General features: G+C 47.4%; 1 protein-coding gene across 1 annotated transcript in view; it reads right to left on the bottom strand.

The window, feature by feature from the left end:
- Window positions 1-19,049, bottom strand: part of MYBL1 (MYB proto-oncogene like 1) — a 64,181-nt gene that overhangs the window by 16,911 nt on the left and 28,221 nt on the right. The window contains 3 exon segments of the mRNA XM_075353217.1: window positions 1,834-1,928; window positions 1,931-2,057; window positions 10,156-10,263. Coding sequence (XP_075209332.1) covers window positions 1,834-1,928; window positions 1,931-2,057; window positions 10,156-10,263 — 330 coding nt within the window.

Below are 19,049 nucleotides of genomic sequence, written 5' to 3'. Positions count from 1 at the left end.
AAAAGGTCTGGGGTTGATTACAGGTGTGTGGTTTTTGCATTTGGAAGTTGTTGCTGTGACCAGACAACATGCGGTCTAAGGAACTCTCAATTGAGGTGAAGCAGAACATCCTGAGGCTGAAAAAAAAAAGAAAAAATCCATCAGAGAGATAGCAGACATGCTTGGAGTAGCAAAATCAACAGTCGGGTACATTCTGAGAAAAAAAGAATTGACTGGTGAGCTTGGGAACTCAAAAAGGCCTGGGCGTCCACGGATGACAACAGTGGTGGATGATCGCCGCATACTTTCTTTGGTGAAGAAGAACCCGTTCACAACATCAACTGAAGTCCAGAACACTCTCAGTGAAGTAGGTGTATCTGTCTCTAAGTCAACAGTAAAGAGAAGACTCCATGAAAGTAAAGACAAAGGGTTCACATCTAGATGCAAACCATTCATCAATTCCAAAAATAGACAGGCCAGAGTTAAATTTGCTGAAAAACACCTCATGAAGCCAGCTCAGTTCTGGAAAAGTATTCTATGGACAGATGAGACAAAGATCAACATGTACCAGAATGATGGGAAGAAAAAAGTTTGGAGAAGAAAGGGAACGGCACATGATCCAAGGCACACCACATCCTCTGTAAAACATGGTGGAGGCAACGTGATGGCATGGGCATGCATGGCTTTCAATGGCACTGGGTCACTTGTGTTTATTGATGACATAACAGCAGACAAGAGTAGCCGGATGAATTCTGAAGTGTACCGGGATATACTTTCAGCCCAGATTCAGCCAAATGCCACAAAGTTTATCGGACGGCGCTTCATAGTACAGATGGACAATGACCCCAAGCATACAGCCAAAGCTACCCAGGAGTTCATGAGTGCAAAAAAGTGGAACATTCTGCAATGGCCAAGTTAATCACCAGATCTTAACCCAATTGAGCATGCATTTCACTTGCTGAAATCCAGACTTAAGACGGAAAGACCCACAAACAAGCAAGACCTGAAGGCTGTGGCTGTAAAGGCCTGGCAAAGCATTAAGAAGGAGGAAACCCAGCGTTTGGTGATGTCCATGGGTTCCAGACTTAAGGCAGTGATTGCCTCCAAAGGATTCGCAACAAAATATTGAAAATAAAAATATTTTGTTTGGGTTTGGTTTCATTGTCCAATTACTTTTGACCTCCTAAAATGTGGAGTGTTTGTAAAGAAATGTGTACAATTCCTACAATTTGACACAAAACTTGTGTCACTGTCCAAATGCTTCATTAATGGTGTGGCCCTTTGTCCACAACAATGTGCAGTTCCAGTGTAGCTACCCTCCTGAATGATTCCAGATAAAAGGAAGCCATCATCAGAAAATAACTATTATTTAATTCACGTTTTTGTGTTATATAGATTTTTTTTTGTAATATTTTAGCATTTTTTTCATATTTCCATACCTATTAAGAATCAAAATTAGTTTTCAGCAGGTTCCTTATCATTACAGACAGGATTTCAATATTAGATAACGCCTTTATATGCAACCGATAACTGGATGCACCTGGCGATGTCACCGGTTGACCTGCTCCCCCCTCTTTCACAATCACCTTTTCACAGGTTTTTTAGATGCTTGAATACACAAAATAGGGCCAGTGTCTGTTCATTTGACTATGTACATGTGTTGTTTCCTGAAACTGCAGGATATAGAGTCTAAAAAAGTGGCCAGTGTGAAAACTGCAAATTTAGATTGTGATAAAAGTAAATAAATAATAAAAAGACTGAAACAAAAAAAAAACCCATTAAACACAAAAACACGAGTTAAACAGGTCATTTTCTGATGTGCACATTCCCTTTATTCTTATCTGCTGTACTTACAATTTCAAGGTGATCAAATGGTTCACCGTATTCCGGGATGGTGTCTAGAGAGGGCGTTACAGCACTGGTTTCCACGATCATTAAATCCCTTGGGGGCCTGTCATGTTCTTGGAGTCATCCATGCTGTAGAATTCATTGGTCTGTTCCTCTACACTGTTCATGGTATTGGACATACTGTCATCCACAATGATAGTTTCAGACCAACTTGACAAACTCTCAGTCTGCTGAAATAAAGATGGGTGAAGAAAATAAAAACTAAAGAATTGGGACTGCAGTTACAGAAATAACTTTTGGCAGAGAAGATTAAAAGCTCCTGTTCTAAATTACATCTGCTGCTCCTGTTGGCAAAAAGGCGTTTCGTTACACCAAGTGCCACCGACCAACCAACTGGGGAAGAGCCGGTGCAAGCTGGCACTCGAGTAACCTACACCATGTACATGCCTGCACCTCACTAGGCAATAAGGCACACAAGGTTTTATAAATTTTAACTGGAGTTCCTTTGGGTCCAATATTTGTCTTACAGGGGTTTTCTGTGCGGAACTAAAGTCTATATAAATTTACTTTATCTGACTGCAGACTACAGAAGCAAGACTGTGCAATGTACACATAGTCAGGATTCTCCTGCATTACCCAAGCGAGTGGGTGATCACAGGACCACTTTTTTGATATTTGTACACTTGTGGCCCCTCATCTACTAGTCTCATCTGTCTTCCATCAAATAGAAGGAAATTAAAAGAAGCTGAATGGAGACTAGTTGGCAAGTGACCAGAAGTGTGCAAATATCATACATTTGGTCACATGATCACCCACTCACTTGGGTCATACAGGGCAATCATAATAGTGAGCACATTGCACACGGTCACAAATCAGCAGTGAGAATGAGTTTTCGTAGACTTTAATAATTTGTCACACAAGAAGGGAATTTTGTTTACTTACCGTAAATTCCTTTTCTTCTAGCTCCTATTGGGAGACCCAGACAATTGGGTGTATAGCTTCTGCCTCCGGAGGCCACACAAAGTATTACACTTTAAAAAGTGTAAACCCCTCCCCTCTGCCTATACACCCCCCCGTGCATCACGGGCTCCTCAGTTTTGGTGCAAAAGCAGGAAGGAGGAAACTTATAAATTGGTCTAAGGTAAATTCAATCCGAAGGATGTTCGGAGAACTGAAGACCATGAACCAAAAGAACAATTCAACATGAACAACATGTGTACACAAAAGAACAAACAGCCCGAAGGGAACAGGGGCGGGTGCTGGGTCTCCCAATAGGAGCTAGAAGAAAAGGAATTTACGGTAAGTAAACAAAATTCCCTTCTTCTTTGTCGCTCCATTGGGAGACCCAGACAATTGGGACGTCCAAAAGCAGTCCCTGGGTGGGTAAAGAATACCTCAGTAAAAAGAGCCGAAACGGCCCCCTCTTACAGGTGGGCAATCGCCGCCTGAAGGACTCGCCTACCTAGACTGGCGTCTGCCGAAGCATAGGTATGCACCTGATAGTGTTTCGTGAAAGTGTGCAGACTAGACCAGGTAGTTGTCTGACACACCTGCTGAGCCGTAGCCCGGTGCCGCAATGCCCAGGACGCACCCACGGCTCTGGTAGAATGGGCTTTCAGCCCTGAAGGAATCGGAAGCCCAGAAGAACGGTAGGCTTCAAAAATCGGTTCCTTGATCCACCGAGCCAAGGTTGACTTGGAAGCCTGCGACCCCTTACGCTGGCCAGCGACAAGGACAAAGAGCACATCAGAACGGCGCAGTGGCGCCGTGCGAGACACGTAGATCCGGAGTGCTCTCACAAGATCTAACAAATGCAAATCCTTTTCACATTGGTGAATTGGATGAGGGCAAAATGAAGGTAAGGAGATATCCTGATTGAGATGAAAAGGGGACACCACCTTAGAAGAAAGTCCGGGACCGGACGCAGAACCACCTTATCCTGGTGAAAAACCAGGAAGGGGGCTTTGCATGACAGCGCTGCAAGCTCTGACACTCTTCGGAGTGATGTAACTGCCACTAGAAATGCCACCTTCTGCGAAAGACGTGATAGAGAGACATCCCGCAGCGGCTCAAATGGTGATTTCTGAAGAGCCCGTAGAACCCTGTTGAGATCCCAGGGTTCCAGCGGCCGCTTGTAAGGTGGGACTATGTGGCAAACTCCCTGCAGGAACGTGCGGACCTGCGGAAGCCTGGCTAGACGCTTTTGAAAAAACACGGAAAGCGCCGATACTTGTCCCTTGAGAGAGCCGAGAGACAAACCCTTGTCCATTCCGGATTGAAGGAAGGAAAGAAAAGTGGGTAAGGCAAACGGCCAGGGGGTAAACCCCTTATCAGAGCACCAGGCTAAGAAGATCCTCCAAGCCCTGTGATAGATCTTGGCGGACGTTGGTTTCCTGGCCTGTCTCATAGTGGCAATGACCTCTTGAGATAACCCTGAGGACGCTAGGAGCCAGGACTCAATGGCCACACAGTCAGGTTGAGGGCCGCAGAATTCAGATGGAAAAATGGCCCTTGAGACAGCAAGTCTGGTCGGTCTGGGAGCGCCCACGGTTGACCCACCGTGAGGTGCCACAGGTCCGGGTACCACGACCTCCTCGGCCAGTCTGGAGCGACGAGGATGGCGCGGCGGCAGTCGGACCTGATCTTGCGCAACACTCTGGGCAGCATTGCCAGAGGAGGAAATACATAAGGCAGTCGAAACTGCGACCAATCCTGAACTAAGGCGTCCGCCGCCAGAGCTCTGTGATCCTGAGACCGTGCCATGAATGCCAGGACCTTGTTGTTGTGCCGAGACGCCATGAGATCGACGTCCGGCGTTCCCCAGCGGCAACAGATCTCTTGAAACACGTCCGGGTGAAGAGACCATTCCCCTGCGTCCATGCCCTGGCGACTGAGAAAGTCTGCTTCCCAGTTTTCTACGCCCGGGATGTGAACCGCGGAGATGGTGGAGGCTGTGGCCTCCACCCACAGCAGAATCCGCCGAACTTCTTGGAAGGCTTGACGACTGCGAGTGCCGCCCTGGTGGTTGATGTACGCGACCGCCGTGGCGTTGTCCGACTGTATGCGGATCTGCCTGCCCTCCAGCCACCGATGGAACTCCTTTAGGGCTAGATACACTGCCCTTATCTTCAGAACATTGATCTGAAGGGAGGACTCTGTCGGAGTCCAGGTTCCCTGAGCCTTGTGGTGGAGAAAAAAACGCTCCCCACCCTGAGACTCGCGTCCGTCGTGACCACAGCCCAGGATGGGGGCAGGAAAGATTTTCCCTTCGAGGAGACAGACAGACAGAGAAGTGGGAAGAAGCCACCACTGAAGAGAGGTCTTGGCTGCCAGAGAAAGAGAGACGTTCCTGTCTAGGGACGTCGACCTCCTGTCCCATTTGCGGAGAATGTCCCATTGGAGTGGATGCAGATGAAACTGCGCAAAGGGAACTGCCTCCATTGCTGCCACCATCTTCCCCAGGAAGTGCATGAGGCGCCTCAAGGGGTGTGACTGGGCCCGAAGGGGAGATTGCACCCCTGTTTGCAGCGAACGCTGTTTGTCCAGCGGTAGCTTGACTATCGCTGAGAGAGTGTGAAACTCCATCCCGAGGTAAGTCAGTGATTGGGTCGGAGTCAATTTTGACTTTGGGAAATTGATGATCCACCCGAACCTCTGGAGAGTCTCCAGAGCAACGGTCAGACTGTGTTGACATGCCACCCGGGAGGGTGCCTTGACTAGGAGATCGTCTAAGTACGGGATCACCGAGTGGCCCTGAGAGTGCAGGACTGCCACAACGGATGCCATGACCTTGGTGAAGACCCGTGGGGCTGTCGCCAGGCCGAAAGGCAGTGCCACAAACTGAAGGTGTTCGTCCCCAATGGCGAAACGCAGGAAGCGTTGATGCTCTGGTGCGATCGGCACATGGAGATAGGCATCCCTGATGTCGATTGATGCTAGGAAGTCTCCTTGGGACATCGAAGCGATGACAGAGCGGAGGGATTCCATGCGAAACCGCCTGGTTCTCACATGTCTGTTGAGCAATTTGAGGTCCAAAACGGGACGGAATGAACCGTCCTTTTTTGGCACCACGAACAGGTTGGAGTAAAAACCACGACCATGTTCCTGAAGGGGAACGGGGATCACAACTCCTTCTGTTTTCAGAGTGTCCACCGCCTGAAAAAGTGCAATGGTTCGCTCGGGGGGCGGAGATGTTCTGAAAAAACGAGTCGGAGGACGAGAGCTGAACTCTATCCTGTAACCGTGAGACAGAATGTCTCTCACCCATCGGTCTTGGACATGTGGCCACCAGGCGTCGCAAAAGCGGGAGAGCCTGCCACCGACCGAGGATGCGGTTTGGGGAGGCCGAAAGTCATGAGGAGGCCGCCTTGGAGACGGTGCCTCCGGCGGTCTTTGGAGGACGTGACTTAGACCGCCATGCAGAAGTGTTCCTCTGGCTCTTCTGTGGCCTGTTGGACGAGGAGGATTGGGATCTGGCTGAGGGCCGAAAGGACCGAAATCTCGCTTGAATTTTTCGTTGCTGAGGTCTCTTTGGTTTGGGCTGGGGTAAGGACGAGTCCTTTCCCTTGGATTGCTTAATAATTTCATCCAATTGCTCGCCAAACAATCGGTCGCCAGAAAAAGGCAAACCGGTCAAGAACGTCTTGGAAGCAGAGTCTGCCTTCCATTCGCGTAGCCACATGGCCCTGCGGACCGCCACCGAATTGGCGGATGCTACGGCTGTACGGCTAGCCGAGTCTAGGACAGCATTCATGGCGTAGGATGAAAATACCGACGCCTGAGAAGTCAAAGACGCTACTTGCGGAGCAGAGGTACGGGTGACCGCATTAATCTCAGACAGACAAGCTGAGATAGCCTGGAGTGCCCACACTGCTGCAAAGGCTGGGGCAAAAGACGCGCCTATGGCTTCATAGATGGATTTCATTAGGAGCTCTATCTGCCTGTCCGTGGCATCCTTGAGCGATGAACCGTCAGCCACTGCTACTACGGATCTAGCCGCCAGTCTGGAGACTGGAGGATCCACCTTGGGACATTGAGCCCAACCCTTAACTACGTCAGAGGGGAAGGGGTAACGTGTGTCATTAAGGAGTTTAGTAAAGCGCTTGTCCGGAAAAGCCCTGTGCTTCTGGACAGCATCTCTGAAGTTAGAGTGATCGAAGAAAGCACTCAGAGTACGTTTGGGAAACCTAAACTGGTGTTTCTCCTGCTGTGAAGCCGACTCCTCCACAGGTAGAGGCGGGGGAGATAGATCTAGCACCTGGTTGATGGACGCTATAAGGTCATTGACTATGGCGTCCCCTTCAGGTGTATCAAGATTGAGAGCAACGTCAGAGTCAGAGTCCTGGGCTGCGACCTCCGCCTCATCCTCCAGAGAGTCCTCAAGCTGAGACCTCGAACAGCGTGATGAAGTCGGGGAAGATTCTAAGCGAGCCCACTTAGCCGGTCTGGGACTGCGGTCCGTGCCGGAGTCCTCCACGTAATAGCTAGAGGCCACCCCAGAAGCACGCTTCGTCGCAGACCGAGAGGGGCCTGGGGGCGATCCCGCAGTGCCCGGGGCCTGTGTAAGGGCCGGTCTGGACTGCAGGGCCTCTAGTATCTTAGCAGACCATTTGTCCATAGACTGAGCCATGGATTGTGAAAGTGACTCAGAGAGTTTCTCAGCTAAAACTGCAAACTCTGTCCCTGCCACCTGGACAGGGGAAGCCGGCGGTTCTACCTGGGCCGAGGGACCCACCAATGCCCCAGGCTCCGGCTGAGCGAGTGCCATAGGGCCCGAGCATTGCTCACAGTGAGGGTAGGTGGAACCAGCAGGTAGCATAGCCGCACAAGAGGTACAGGTTGCAAAATAACCCTGTGCCTTGGCACCCTTGCTCCTTGTGAACGACATGCTGTTGTGTCCCAGGAGAGTGATCACTGAGGGTATATAGCCACAAGCTAACAGTACAGCCGAACCGATAAAATATATAATTATATATTATATATATATATATATACACATATATATATACATATATATATATACATATATATATATACATATATATATATATATATATATACACATATATATATACATATATATATATACATATATATATATATATATACACATATATATATATATATATATATATATATATATATATATATATATATATATATATATATATATATATATATATATATATATATATATATATATATATATATATATATATATATATATATATATATATATATATATATATATATATATATATATATATATATATATATATATATATATATATATATATATATATATATATATATATATATATATATATATATATATATATATATATATATATATATATATATATATATATATATATATATATATATATATATATATATATATATATATATATATATATATATATATATATATATATATATATATATATATAGTTCGGCACCCTAGGGGGACCAGCACCGGGTGACCGGTGTGGCTTACCGACCGCTCAAGCGGTGTGTGGCCACCAGATTCCCTGCCTCGGGTCTCCCAGAGCTGCAGCCAGAAGTCCTCCACCGGCAGAATGAGCTTAAAACATGGCTGTCGGCGTTCACAGGGGAGGAGGGAGCCGTGGGCGTAACTAAAAAAGTGCGGGAATCTGGTGCCCCAGAGTGATTAGTGAGGGGGGAGGAGGACACCTAAGTGTGCTCCAGCCCTCACTGTCGGCGTCAGGCCGACCGTCCCGCCCTTACCCCTGACTGGCAGGCCCGGGGGCGGGAGTTTAAGGCACTAGGCCGCAAAAGCCGGGGACTAAATTTAAAACCGCGGCCGGCAAGCAGGCGCGGTAGTCCCGGTCGTCATACTAACACAGCGGCCGCTGCAGCGTCTGAGGCCAAGGTGCTCCATGCACCGTCCCCAAGGGGACACAGAGTACCTGTAGATGCAGGGCCCTGTCCCTGATGATACTTAGTCTCCTGTCCGTCAGAATCCCACAGGGGCTGCGGAGGGAGCCCGGTCCCAGTGCCTGGATGACCGGTTAGGATCCCACTTCTCCCAGAGCCCCTAAGGGATGGGGAAGGAAAACGGCATGTGGCTCCAGCCTTTGTACCCGCAATGGGTACCTCAACCTTAACAACACCGCCGACTCAGTGGGGTGAGAAGGGAGCATGCCGGGGGCCCTGTTAGGGGCCCTCTTTTCTTCCATCCGATACAATCAGCAGCTGCTGCTGACTAAAATGGGAGCTCGAGTGAATGTGTGCCTCCTTCAACACAAAGCATAAAAACTGAGGAGCCCGTGATGCACGGGAGGGTGTATAGGCAGAGGGGAGGGGTTACACTTTTTAAAGTGTAATACTTTGTGTGGCCTCCGGAGGCAGAAGCTATACACCCAATTGTCTGGGTCTCCCAATGGAGCGACAAAGAAAAGTATGTTAAATATAAAATTACAAGTAAAAATATTCATTAACCTCTCTGTACTATGTAAAAAAAAAATAAAAAAATATCTTATACTAAATATGCTGACTTCAGTAAGCGTGCCTGCAGAACCTAGAGCAAAATTGCACACCTGGAATAACAGTTTTCCTAAAAACATTTTTAAACAAGTTTAAATATTTAATACTGCAGGGCACGTAAGCATTACATCAAGAAAAAGGCGCCAATACTAAGTAATTGAATTAAAACTATCAAATGCAAAAAAAAAAAACCCCAACAAAAAACTGTAAGCCTATTTTGTACCCACTACTTCTACCTTCATAAGACTGGAGAATTCACAGTACATAAACTAAGACCACTAGTCTATTAAAAAAACACAAACCAATAATACAATTCATTTTGGATTTATAATGTATAGAGATGAGTTAATCAGCATGTGGCCAAATTTTGGGGGGCCAGTTGGTGTGGGCAGGATTATCAGGACTCTCACTGTCTCTTCTTTAGTCATAGCCACATTGACTAAGAAACAGAACGTTTTGTCCTATAAAACCTATATAATCACAGAGATTAGCTTCTCTCCCTCCATTGTATCCTGCTCTCAAATAGGGAGGTATAAAATCAACTGGCAGGTTTTCTACAATCAGCTGGAATGGGCAGGGTTATCAGGACTCTCACTGTCTCTTCTTTAGTCATAGCTCAATTGACTAAGAAACAGTACTTTGTATCCTAAAAAACCTGTACATCACAGAGATCAGCTTCTCTCCCTCCATCGTATCCTGCTCTCAGCTAGGGAACCATAAATCACCTGTCAAGTTTTCTACCATCGATTGTAAGGAAATTAGAAAAAAAACAGAGCATGCAATAGTGAGAGGAGAATAGAAAGAGTCAAACATCCTTCTTACAGATGGCACTCTCTTTCTTCGAACTTCATTCTCAGCTGACATAAGCAGCAACTCAAGTTCCTTTATCCGTTTTTCTTTATCAGGGTCATCCACATCAATAAAGGGCTGCTGAGAGGCATGTAAAAGAACGAAAGAGTGGAAATCACAGTCATGGAGACAGAGAAAAGGATTTGCACAGTAGTAGTTTAGGAAAAGTGCAGCACAATGAAGATCGATAGATAAGTCGGCCTATGCTGCACTACATATAGTAGAGTAACACTAGTATATAATAAACACGCATATATATTTACCAATCCTCCTACACAGTACATATAAACCTTTCTATGGGTAAATTATGTCATAAGACAATATTGTATCAGTCACCTTTTTATGTCACCGGTAACATTAACATAAAAGGTCTTTGACCAGCAAAATGAAAAGGCTCGTATATAGAGGTGCTACTGTACCGTAATTCTGCCTTTGATAAGGAGACTGCTGAAGAATGTCACGGAAAGAATTGGAAGTAGGAGTTAAAATAAGCCAACTTATTCTTAAAAAAAAAAAACCAAAAAACACCAAAACCCTAAACTGTAAATCCTTTGAATTTGTATAATTAAAAAATAAGCAAAAATTATAATTTTGTCTAAAATACATACAGAGTGAAAGGAAAAAAAAAAAGTTCTTAAGTGAGTGTATAATTTTTATGGCCATCTCCAATCCAAATCATATTTTTTTTTTATTGTCAACTAGTAGCGGTTACTTAATTTTTAAAGAAAAAGCTAGAAAAAGCACAAACCTCTATAAAAATCAAGGTAAAGGTAGATTTGGATAGCTTTCATCACTACATGTTAACAGTTGTACTAATAGGTCAACTAGAAACAGATCTTAGCTATGAAGTACTTAAAGGGGTTGTCTTCTCTTAAGCTACATGTCTGCAGTTACTCTATAGGACTGCAGACTTGTGAATCCTCACACCGCGTTATCGTGCACTATGGATTCTCCGGTATCAGGTGGTCATGTGACCACCTGTATGAGATTTGCATACTTTTGGCCACATTCCAACCAGACCAGAGGTCTCAAACACGTGGCCCCTGAAACTGCTTGTTGCGGCCGTGAGCCTGTAGACCCCATGACGATCGCAGTCCTATGCAGTGGGCCGGCGCCGGCAGGGCTTTACTACAGTGCAGTAGCGTAACTACCGGGGGGGCGGGACCCGTGCTCAGAGGGGGTTTACCCGGAGCTACTGCTAACCAGGGTTCAATTGGAGGAATTCACTGTAGGAGCGCTGCGGGCACAGGAGAACTAATCAGCTCCTGCCCAGAAGGAAGACAATACCTGCTATTGGTAAGGACCTGCAAAGATGTCATGCACATGTGACCAGTGTGGGAGAAGCACAGAATTTTGCCGGCATGAAGCAGCAGGGGATAAAGGAGAATCTGGAGGAGATGTGGACATGTGTGACAGGTAATGAGGGGATATGGGAACAGGGGGACATGGGGGGTGCAAGGTGAGTGGCATATGAGGGGTGCAGACTGACAGAGGGGTGTTTGACAGAGGGGTAAGAGGGTACAGGGTGTGTGGTATATGGGGTACTGGGCAGGATGTGTGAGAAGGAGGTGCAGGATGTGTGGGATATGAGGGGCACAATGTGTGAGCGAGTGGGCAAGGTGTATCAGATATAGGGTGCACGGTCTGTAGGGATATTAGATTGTAAGGTGTGAAGGATATAGGGGTCCAGGGTCAGTAGGAGATATTGGATTGTAGGGTGTGAGGGATATATGGATGCAGGCTGTGTGGGATATGAGTGGTGCAGGGTGTGTGAGACATGGGGGGGGGGTGCAGGCTGTGTGGGATATGGGAGCTCAGGGTCTGTAGGGGATATTGGATTGTAAGGTGTGAAGGATATAATGGCACAGGGTGTGTGGGATATAAGTGGTGAAATGTGTGAGATGTGGGGGTGCAGGCTGTGTTGGATATGGGGGTGCAGCATGTGTGCGATAGAGCACCACAAAGGAGGTGAAGACGAAAGGTAAGTGCTCCAGATGTGCTGAAGATGCAAGGTACATTTACTGTAAAGTGTGAACAGGGGAATTAGGAGTGTTCACTCAGTATACAAAGTAACCACACTTTATGGGAGGCAGCAAACAAAAGTAAAGACAGTGTAAGGACACAGTATGGGGGAGCAGCAGTATACAAGGGACAGCGTGAGGGCACATAATGGAAGCCGTTTGGTGTGAAAATGGGGCACACAGTATGGAGAGCGGGCACCATTGCGAGGGGCATGGAAGTTGTGGACAGTGTGGCCATTGTTCATATCGCAGGTACATTATGTTGTATGGACAGTGCGTAGACCATGGTTGAATGATGGAAGTGGAATGGTGTGACAGTTTTCATAAGGAAAGACAGGGTGGTGGCCATAACTCATGGGGGAGGGATGGTGTAGAGGGTGTAGTATATGAGTGGGACAGTGTGAGGGTCATTTTTTAGTTAGGGAGCATAGTGGGACAAAAATATATTTTCATGTGCACAGTATACGGGTCATTTAGTGCACAGCATGTGTGGATATTTTTTATTTAGATGTAATTATAATGATATTGTTAATTTTTAGGGCATGGCATTGGGATGTGCTGCAGAAGACCGCAGAAGATGGAAGTCTTTGTTAATGATCTGTGGATGTCCAAAGTCATCATGGCACCTGGATCAGATGAAGAAGAATGGGATGATAAAAAAAACAGTCAGAGAAGAAGTCACCAAAAAGGTACCAGGATCTAAGACAATCTCTGCCTTTAAATGACTGTCGACCGGTTGGTTATATGAAGCCTATCGGCTGTTGTTTAATGGCCTGTGGCTGCAGACTTGTGAATCCTCATAGCATGCGCACACAGCACGCTCTCATGGTTTTCCAGTAACAGCGGTGAGAGCGGCCGTCGTGACCGCACGTGTGCGATTTGCATACATTTGGCCATATTCTGATTAGACGTGAGTGTGGCCTCACTCAGCTCGCTTGCATCACATGGTAAACCTGGAAAATCCCTATAATATGCTCCTATGCACGTTATAACATTATTTTCAGCAGCACATGACTGAATTTTGCAAGGCCTCCCAGTCTGTTAAAAAACACGGTTATGTGAACTGCCCCATAGACTATAATGGGTACGTGTTGTATCTCTCAAAAACACAGGCAGAACACGTATATGAAACAGACATTTGAGGCTTTACTCTGACTAAAGGCCGCTTTACACGCAGCGACATCGCTAACGAGATATCGCTGGGGTCACGGAATTCGTGACGCACATCCGGCCTCGTTAGCAACGTTGTTGCGTGTGACACTTACGAGCGACCGCTAACGATCCCAAATACTCACAAAATCGTTGACACGTCGTTCATTTTCTAAATATCGTTGCTCGTTCTGGACGCAGGTTGTTCGTCGTTCCTGAGGCAGCACACATCGATGCGTGTGACACCCCGGGAACGACGAACAACACCATTCCTGCGTCCTCCGGCAATGAGGTGGGAGTGACGTTCATGCGGCTGCTCTCCGCCCCTCCGCTTCTACTGGTGGCCTGCTGTGTGACGTCGCTGTGACGCCGCACAAACCGCACCCCACCCCCCCTTAACATAATAGGTTGTTCGCCAGCCACAGTGACGTCGTTAGGAAGGTAAGTTCGTGTGACGCGTACCTGCGATATTGTTCGCCACAGGCAGAGATTTGCCCGTGATGCACGCACGACCGAGGCGGGTGTGATCGCTAGCGACATCGCAGCGGGTAAAGCGGCCTTTAGGGTGCTTTCACACATCCGTTTTTTGCCATCAGGCACAACCCGACAAATATCGGATAAAGCGGATCCGGTGCCGGCGTTTTTAGCCTCATTGATTTGTATTAGCGCCGGATTGTGCCTGATGCCCTTGCGTTTCATCCGGCGTGCGCCGGATCTGGCGAAATATGTGTCCGGCAGCCGGAAAGGATGCACAAGGGAATGTTTTTTGTCATCGGCAAAAAACCGCACCGCGCAGAATCCGGCACCGTGCAGTAAAATGAAAGCCTATGGGCGCTGGATCTGTCGTAATGCGACAAAAAACGCATTCCACCGATGGATCCAGTTTTTTTTAACTGAGCATGCTCAGATGTGTAAATTCCTTTCTGGTTAGAAAAGATCTCGCTCTCTCTCTCTGTCGGTCTCTCTCTGTCTGTTGATGTCTGTGTGTCTCTCTCTGTCGGTCGGTCTCTCCCTCTCACCCCCTTTCTCATACTCACCGATCACCGGCGCTGAGCTGCACAGCTGTCACACTGCTCCCGCAACTTCTCCCGCTTTGAAAATGTGGGCCGCTCATTCTTCCATCTCATATTCACTGCTTCTCTCGCCCACCGGCACCTATGATTGGTGCTACATCGGAAGCTGACAGGAGCAGCCGTAGAACACGGCAGCTCACTGTGAGCTCCACAGAGCAACTGAAGTGAGTTGCGCTGTCAGCAGTGACGTCCCTCAGGTTACCCGCGGGCACTGCTGGATTCTCGGTACAAACTGCTACAACGGATGCGTTTTATTACCGGATCTGTCACATCAGTTTTACCAGCGATGGATCTGTTGCATCAGGCACAAACCGGATTGTGCCTGACGGCAAAAACCGGATTTGTGAAAGCACCCTGAAAGGAAGTGGGCATGAATGCCAACTGTGGCCCTGCCGCTACACTTGACTGTATTAGTGTGCGAATTCATGCCGACACCTTTTTCTTTTTCTAGGACCACTTGGTCCGAGAACAAAATCGAATATGTACACTACCGCATTGGATAACATTGGTCTGAGTGCGATCAAATCTGTTGTTGGATCGCACTCGAAACGAAAATACGGTCATCTGCACAAGCCCTCAGGGTGCGACACCATAGTTGTAAATATGGTACCTGGTTAGGGGCCCATTCAGAAGTTTCGCACCCCCCGCCACCCCCACTGAGCCAAACCCTTAGCTACGCCTCTGCTACAGTTGATTAATTTGCGGCGCAGTGCACGTATAGGAGCTCTTTGCACTATACCAGTGGCAAGCAGGTAACGTCACTTTATGAAGCCAACTGCTTGCCTGTGATTGGTAGAGTGCAGAGAGCTTCTATGTGCACACTGTGCCGCAAAAGAATCAACTGTAATAATTCCTTGCTGGCGTCACCCCCTGCACGGGCCGCGATCATCACGGGGTCTACGGGTCTGCAGTCCGCAACAAGTAGTTAAGAGAACACCGAGGGAATGGGTGAAAAGTGAAAAGAATCTTTTTTTTTTTTTTTTTTTTTCTTCGTGTTTTTGAAGAACTGCATAATAGGCAACTAGGATGAGGACTGGGCACATTAGTACAAGGATGTGCACTATGCTACAGGGGACAAGGATGAGCACATTACTACAGGATGATGAGCACATTACTACAGGATGAGAACAAGGATGGGCACATTACTACAGGGTACAAAGATGGGCACATTACTACAAGGCACAAGCATGGGGCACAAGGATGGGGCCCATTACTACCAGACACAAGGATGGGGCCCATTACTACCAGACACAAGGATGGGGCCCATTACTACCAGACACAAGGATGGGGCCCATTACTACCAGACACAAGGATGGGGCCCATTACAACCGGACACAAGGCTGGGGCCCATTACTACCGGACACAAGGATGGGGCCCATTACTAGAGGGCACAAGGATGGGGCATATTACTACAGGGCACAAGGATGGCTACATTACTACTGGGTACACAAGGATGGGCACATTACTACAGGTGACAAGGATGGGACACGTTAATACTGGGCACAAGAAAAGGATAAAATGTTTTGGGGTTTTTTACCATTAAAAATGCTTTTTTACGACCTGGCCATTGGAAATGCTCAGCTGCTGCCTTGTGTAGCTTCAGTCACGTACCTGGCCAGGGGGGTGTCTGACCACTCCCCACTACAGGTCCGTCTAAGGCTTGGGGACCCAGACCGGCTGGCGGGGATACCGTGGCGGCTCAACCCTTTTTGGATACAACTGATAGGGGGCACTCTGACTGACACTATACGGGAATATTTTGTGACAAATGACGGTACTGCATCTAAACATATAGTGTGGGACGCAATGAAGGCGTATGTTCGTGGGACATATATTAGGGAAATTTGCACCCGAAAGGCGAAAACAAGGGAGCGCACTAAGTATCTGACGGACACTTTAGGTGATGCAGAACAACATCTTATATCTAACCCTACAGATGATGCCAAGCGGGACTTAGAGAGGGCACAGAGAGCTCTGAGAGACCATATGACTTCCTTGGCCACTAACAAACGCTTTTTCCTTAAGCAGCGGTACTTTACGGAGGGGGAGAGTGTGGGACATCTCTTGGCTACAATTGCTAGGGCGCAGGAGGGATTGACCTATATCACCAAATTGAAACTTGACACTGGAGAGGAGGTGAGGGACAGCGGGAGGATTGTGGAGGTCATGCAACAGTATTACACCCAATTATACTCCTCTAAATCGCATTATGGGGATGAGGAACTGCGGGACTTTGTGGAGGAGATCACTCTCCCCAGTCTGTCAGATAGTGAGAGAGAATCCCTGAATAGAGATATAGACCTGGAGGAGCTGGAGGAGGCGCTCGGTCAAATCCAAAATGAAAAGGCCCCAGGTGCGGACAGACTCCCGGGTGAATTCTACAAATTATATACCCATCTGCTGCTGCCAAGACTCTTGGATGTGTTCAGAGATGCTGAGGAGAAGGGATCCCTCCCTGCATCCATGAGGGAGGCTATTATTGTTCTGATTTTAAAACCCGGGAAAGATCCGACCGCGCCTGACTCCTATCGCCCAATCTCGCTGCTTACATTAGATATTAAATTAATCGCTAAAATTCTAGCTAACAGATTGTCCCAGGTGATCACGTCAGTGATCCACGAGGATCAGACTGGATTCATCCCCAATAAATCTACTTCCATTAATTTGCGACGTTTATTCCTGGGGATACAGCTAAGTTCTGAGGGGAGAAACAAGGAGAGAGCAGTCCTGTCATTAGATGCAGCCAAAGCCTTTGACAGTATTGAATGGAATTTCCTATGGGTAGTTTTGGAGAAATTGGGTCTTGGCTCCAGATTTATTGGCTGGGTCAAATTGTTATATGCCTCTCCGAGGGCCAGGATTCGAGTTAATCGTTGTACCTCCTCGTCTTTTAATTTGGCCAGGGGCACGAGACAGGGCTGTCCTCTCTCTCTATTACTATTTGCAGCGGCAATCGAACCATTGGCGGCTATGCTTCGTGCATCCGCTGGCGTAAAGGGGTTTGAGATAGGCGGTCTGGAGCATAAGGTTTCCCTCTATGTGGACGATTTGTTGCTGTATCTCAGGGAGGTGGGGACATCGGTGGGCCCAGCAATGAATATTATTAAAGAATTTGGTAGGCGCTCGGGACTCCTAATAAACTGGAAGAAATCGGCCCTGCTCCCTATAGATCCACTCCCATCTAATTTTAGTACTCTGGGGCTGCCAATTCCGACGGTGGATAGATTTAAATACCTGGGGATTGTGGTTAGTGCCCAACCGCGTGATTACTACTCTCAAAATCTGGAACCAGTGTTGGCTCAGTTTAGGAACAAGATAGATGCCTGGTGTCGACTCCCACTGTCCCTTATTGGCTAATCTACTAAAAATGGTACTGATGCCCAAACTTCTATATCTTCTCCACAACGCCCCAATATGGATCCACTGGAAATTTTTCCGTAAAATCAGCACTTTGTTTCGGGAACTCTTGTGGAAAAAGCAGCAGGCTAGAATCCGCCTTGAGACCCTGCAGAGAGGGAAGGAGGATGGGGGTCTGGCAGTCCCCAACCCGTGGGTTTATTATGTTGCGGCACAGATGCAGCACTTCAGGGGGTGGGGAAAGGATGAGGCATATGACGCTGGGGGCAAATTGGTGAGGGGCCTTGCAGAATGGGGATACCCAGTGGCTTTTTTGGACGCAGGATACTCACCCAGAGGAGGAACATTATATCCAACATTATCATTGATGTACAAGGTGTGGGATAGAGGGAAGCAGTTGCTGGGAATATCAGGAATGACTGAGTACTGGCCCTTATGGCATAATCGTGGACTGGCGGAGCTGCAGAGACTCCCGGGTTGGAGAATGTGGGTGAGCAGGGGGGTGCATCAGGTGTCTCAGATTCTTCAGAATAATATACTTAAAAGATTTGACCAGCTTCAAGCTGAGTTTGGGATACCGCACAGTTCCTTTTACCGATACCTGCAGCTCCGTCATGCCTATGAGACACAGACACGTCGTATGGACATTAGGATAGAGCGTAATCACACTCTTACTGATTTGTTGACATCTGATCGCTCCTATGGTATTATTTCTAGGTGGTATACAGTGAGGTTATCTAGACACCTCGACAAATTCCCTTTGCAGGCTAGAGAAAAGTGGGAGAGGGACCTAGGCCCTATGACAGAGGAACAGTGGGGTGAGGTCCTGTCTCAGACTCCAAGCCTTGCTGTATCTGAAGGCCAACGACTGTCACAGCTATTCCTGTTACATAGAGTATATAGGACACCTAGTCTATTGCATAAGATGGGAGTTAGGATGGATGATCTGTGTCCTAGGTGCGAACAGGAGGGTGCTAATCTGATGCATATGATGTGGTCCTGTGGGAACATTGAAGATTACTGGAGGGCAGTACTAGAATTGGTTAGACAAGTTTTCAATATCCGTCTACAGCCAAGACCTATTATATGTATCCTGGGTCTACTGGAAGGGGGGGTGGACTTGAGTTCGCCGGTAATGGTCGGTATTACACGTCTCTTGTACCAGGCTAGGAAACTGTTGGCCTACCACTGGTTGGACCCAGCGCCTCCGGTCATCGGGGATTTTAGGGAAAGAGTAAACGCTATACTTCGACTGGAGAGAGGAGTA

This window comes from Anomaloglossus baeobatrachus, chromosome 6 (genome assembly GCF_048569485.1).
Source record: "Anomaloglossus baeobatrachus isolate aAnoBae1 chromosome 6, aAnoBae1.hap1, whole genome shotgun sequence".
NCBI classification, from domain to species: Eukaryota; Metazoa; Chordata; class Amphibia; order Anura; family Aromobatidae; genus Anomaloglossus; species Anomaloglossus baeobatrachus.
Note: the sequence above shows the minus strand (reverse complement) of the source record. Positions and strands in the feature narration are given on the sequence as shown.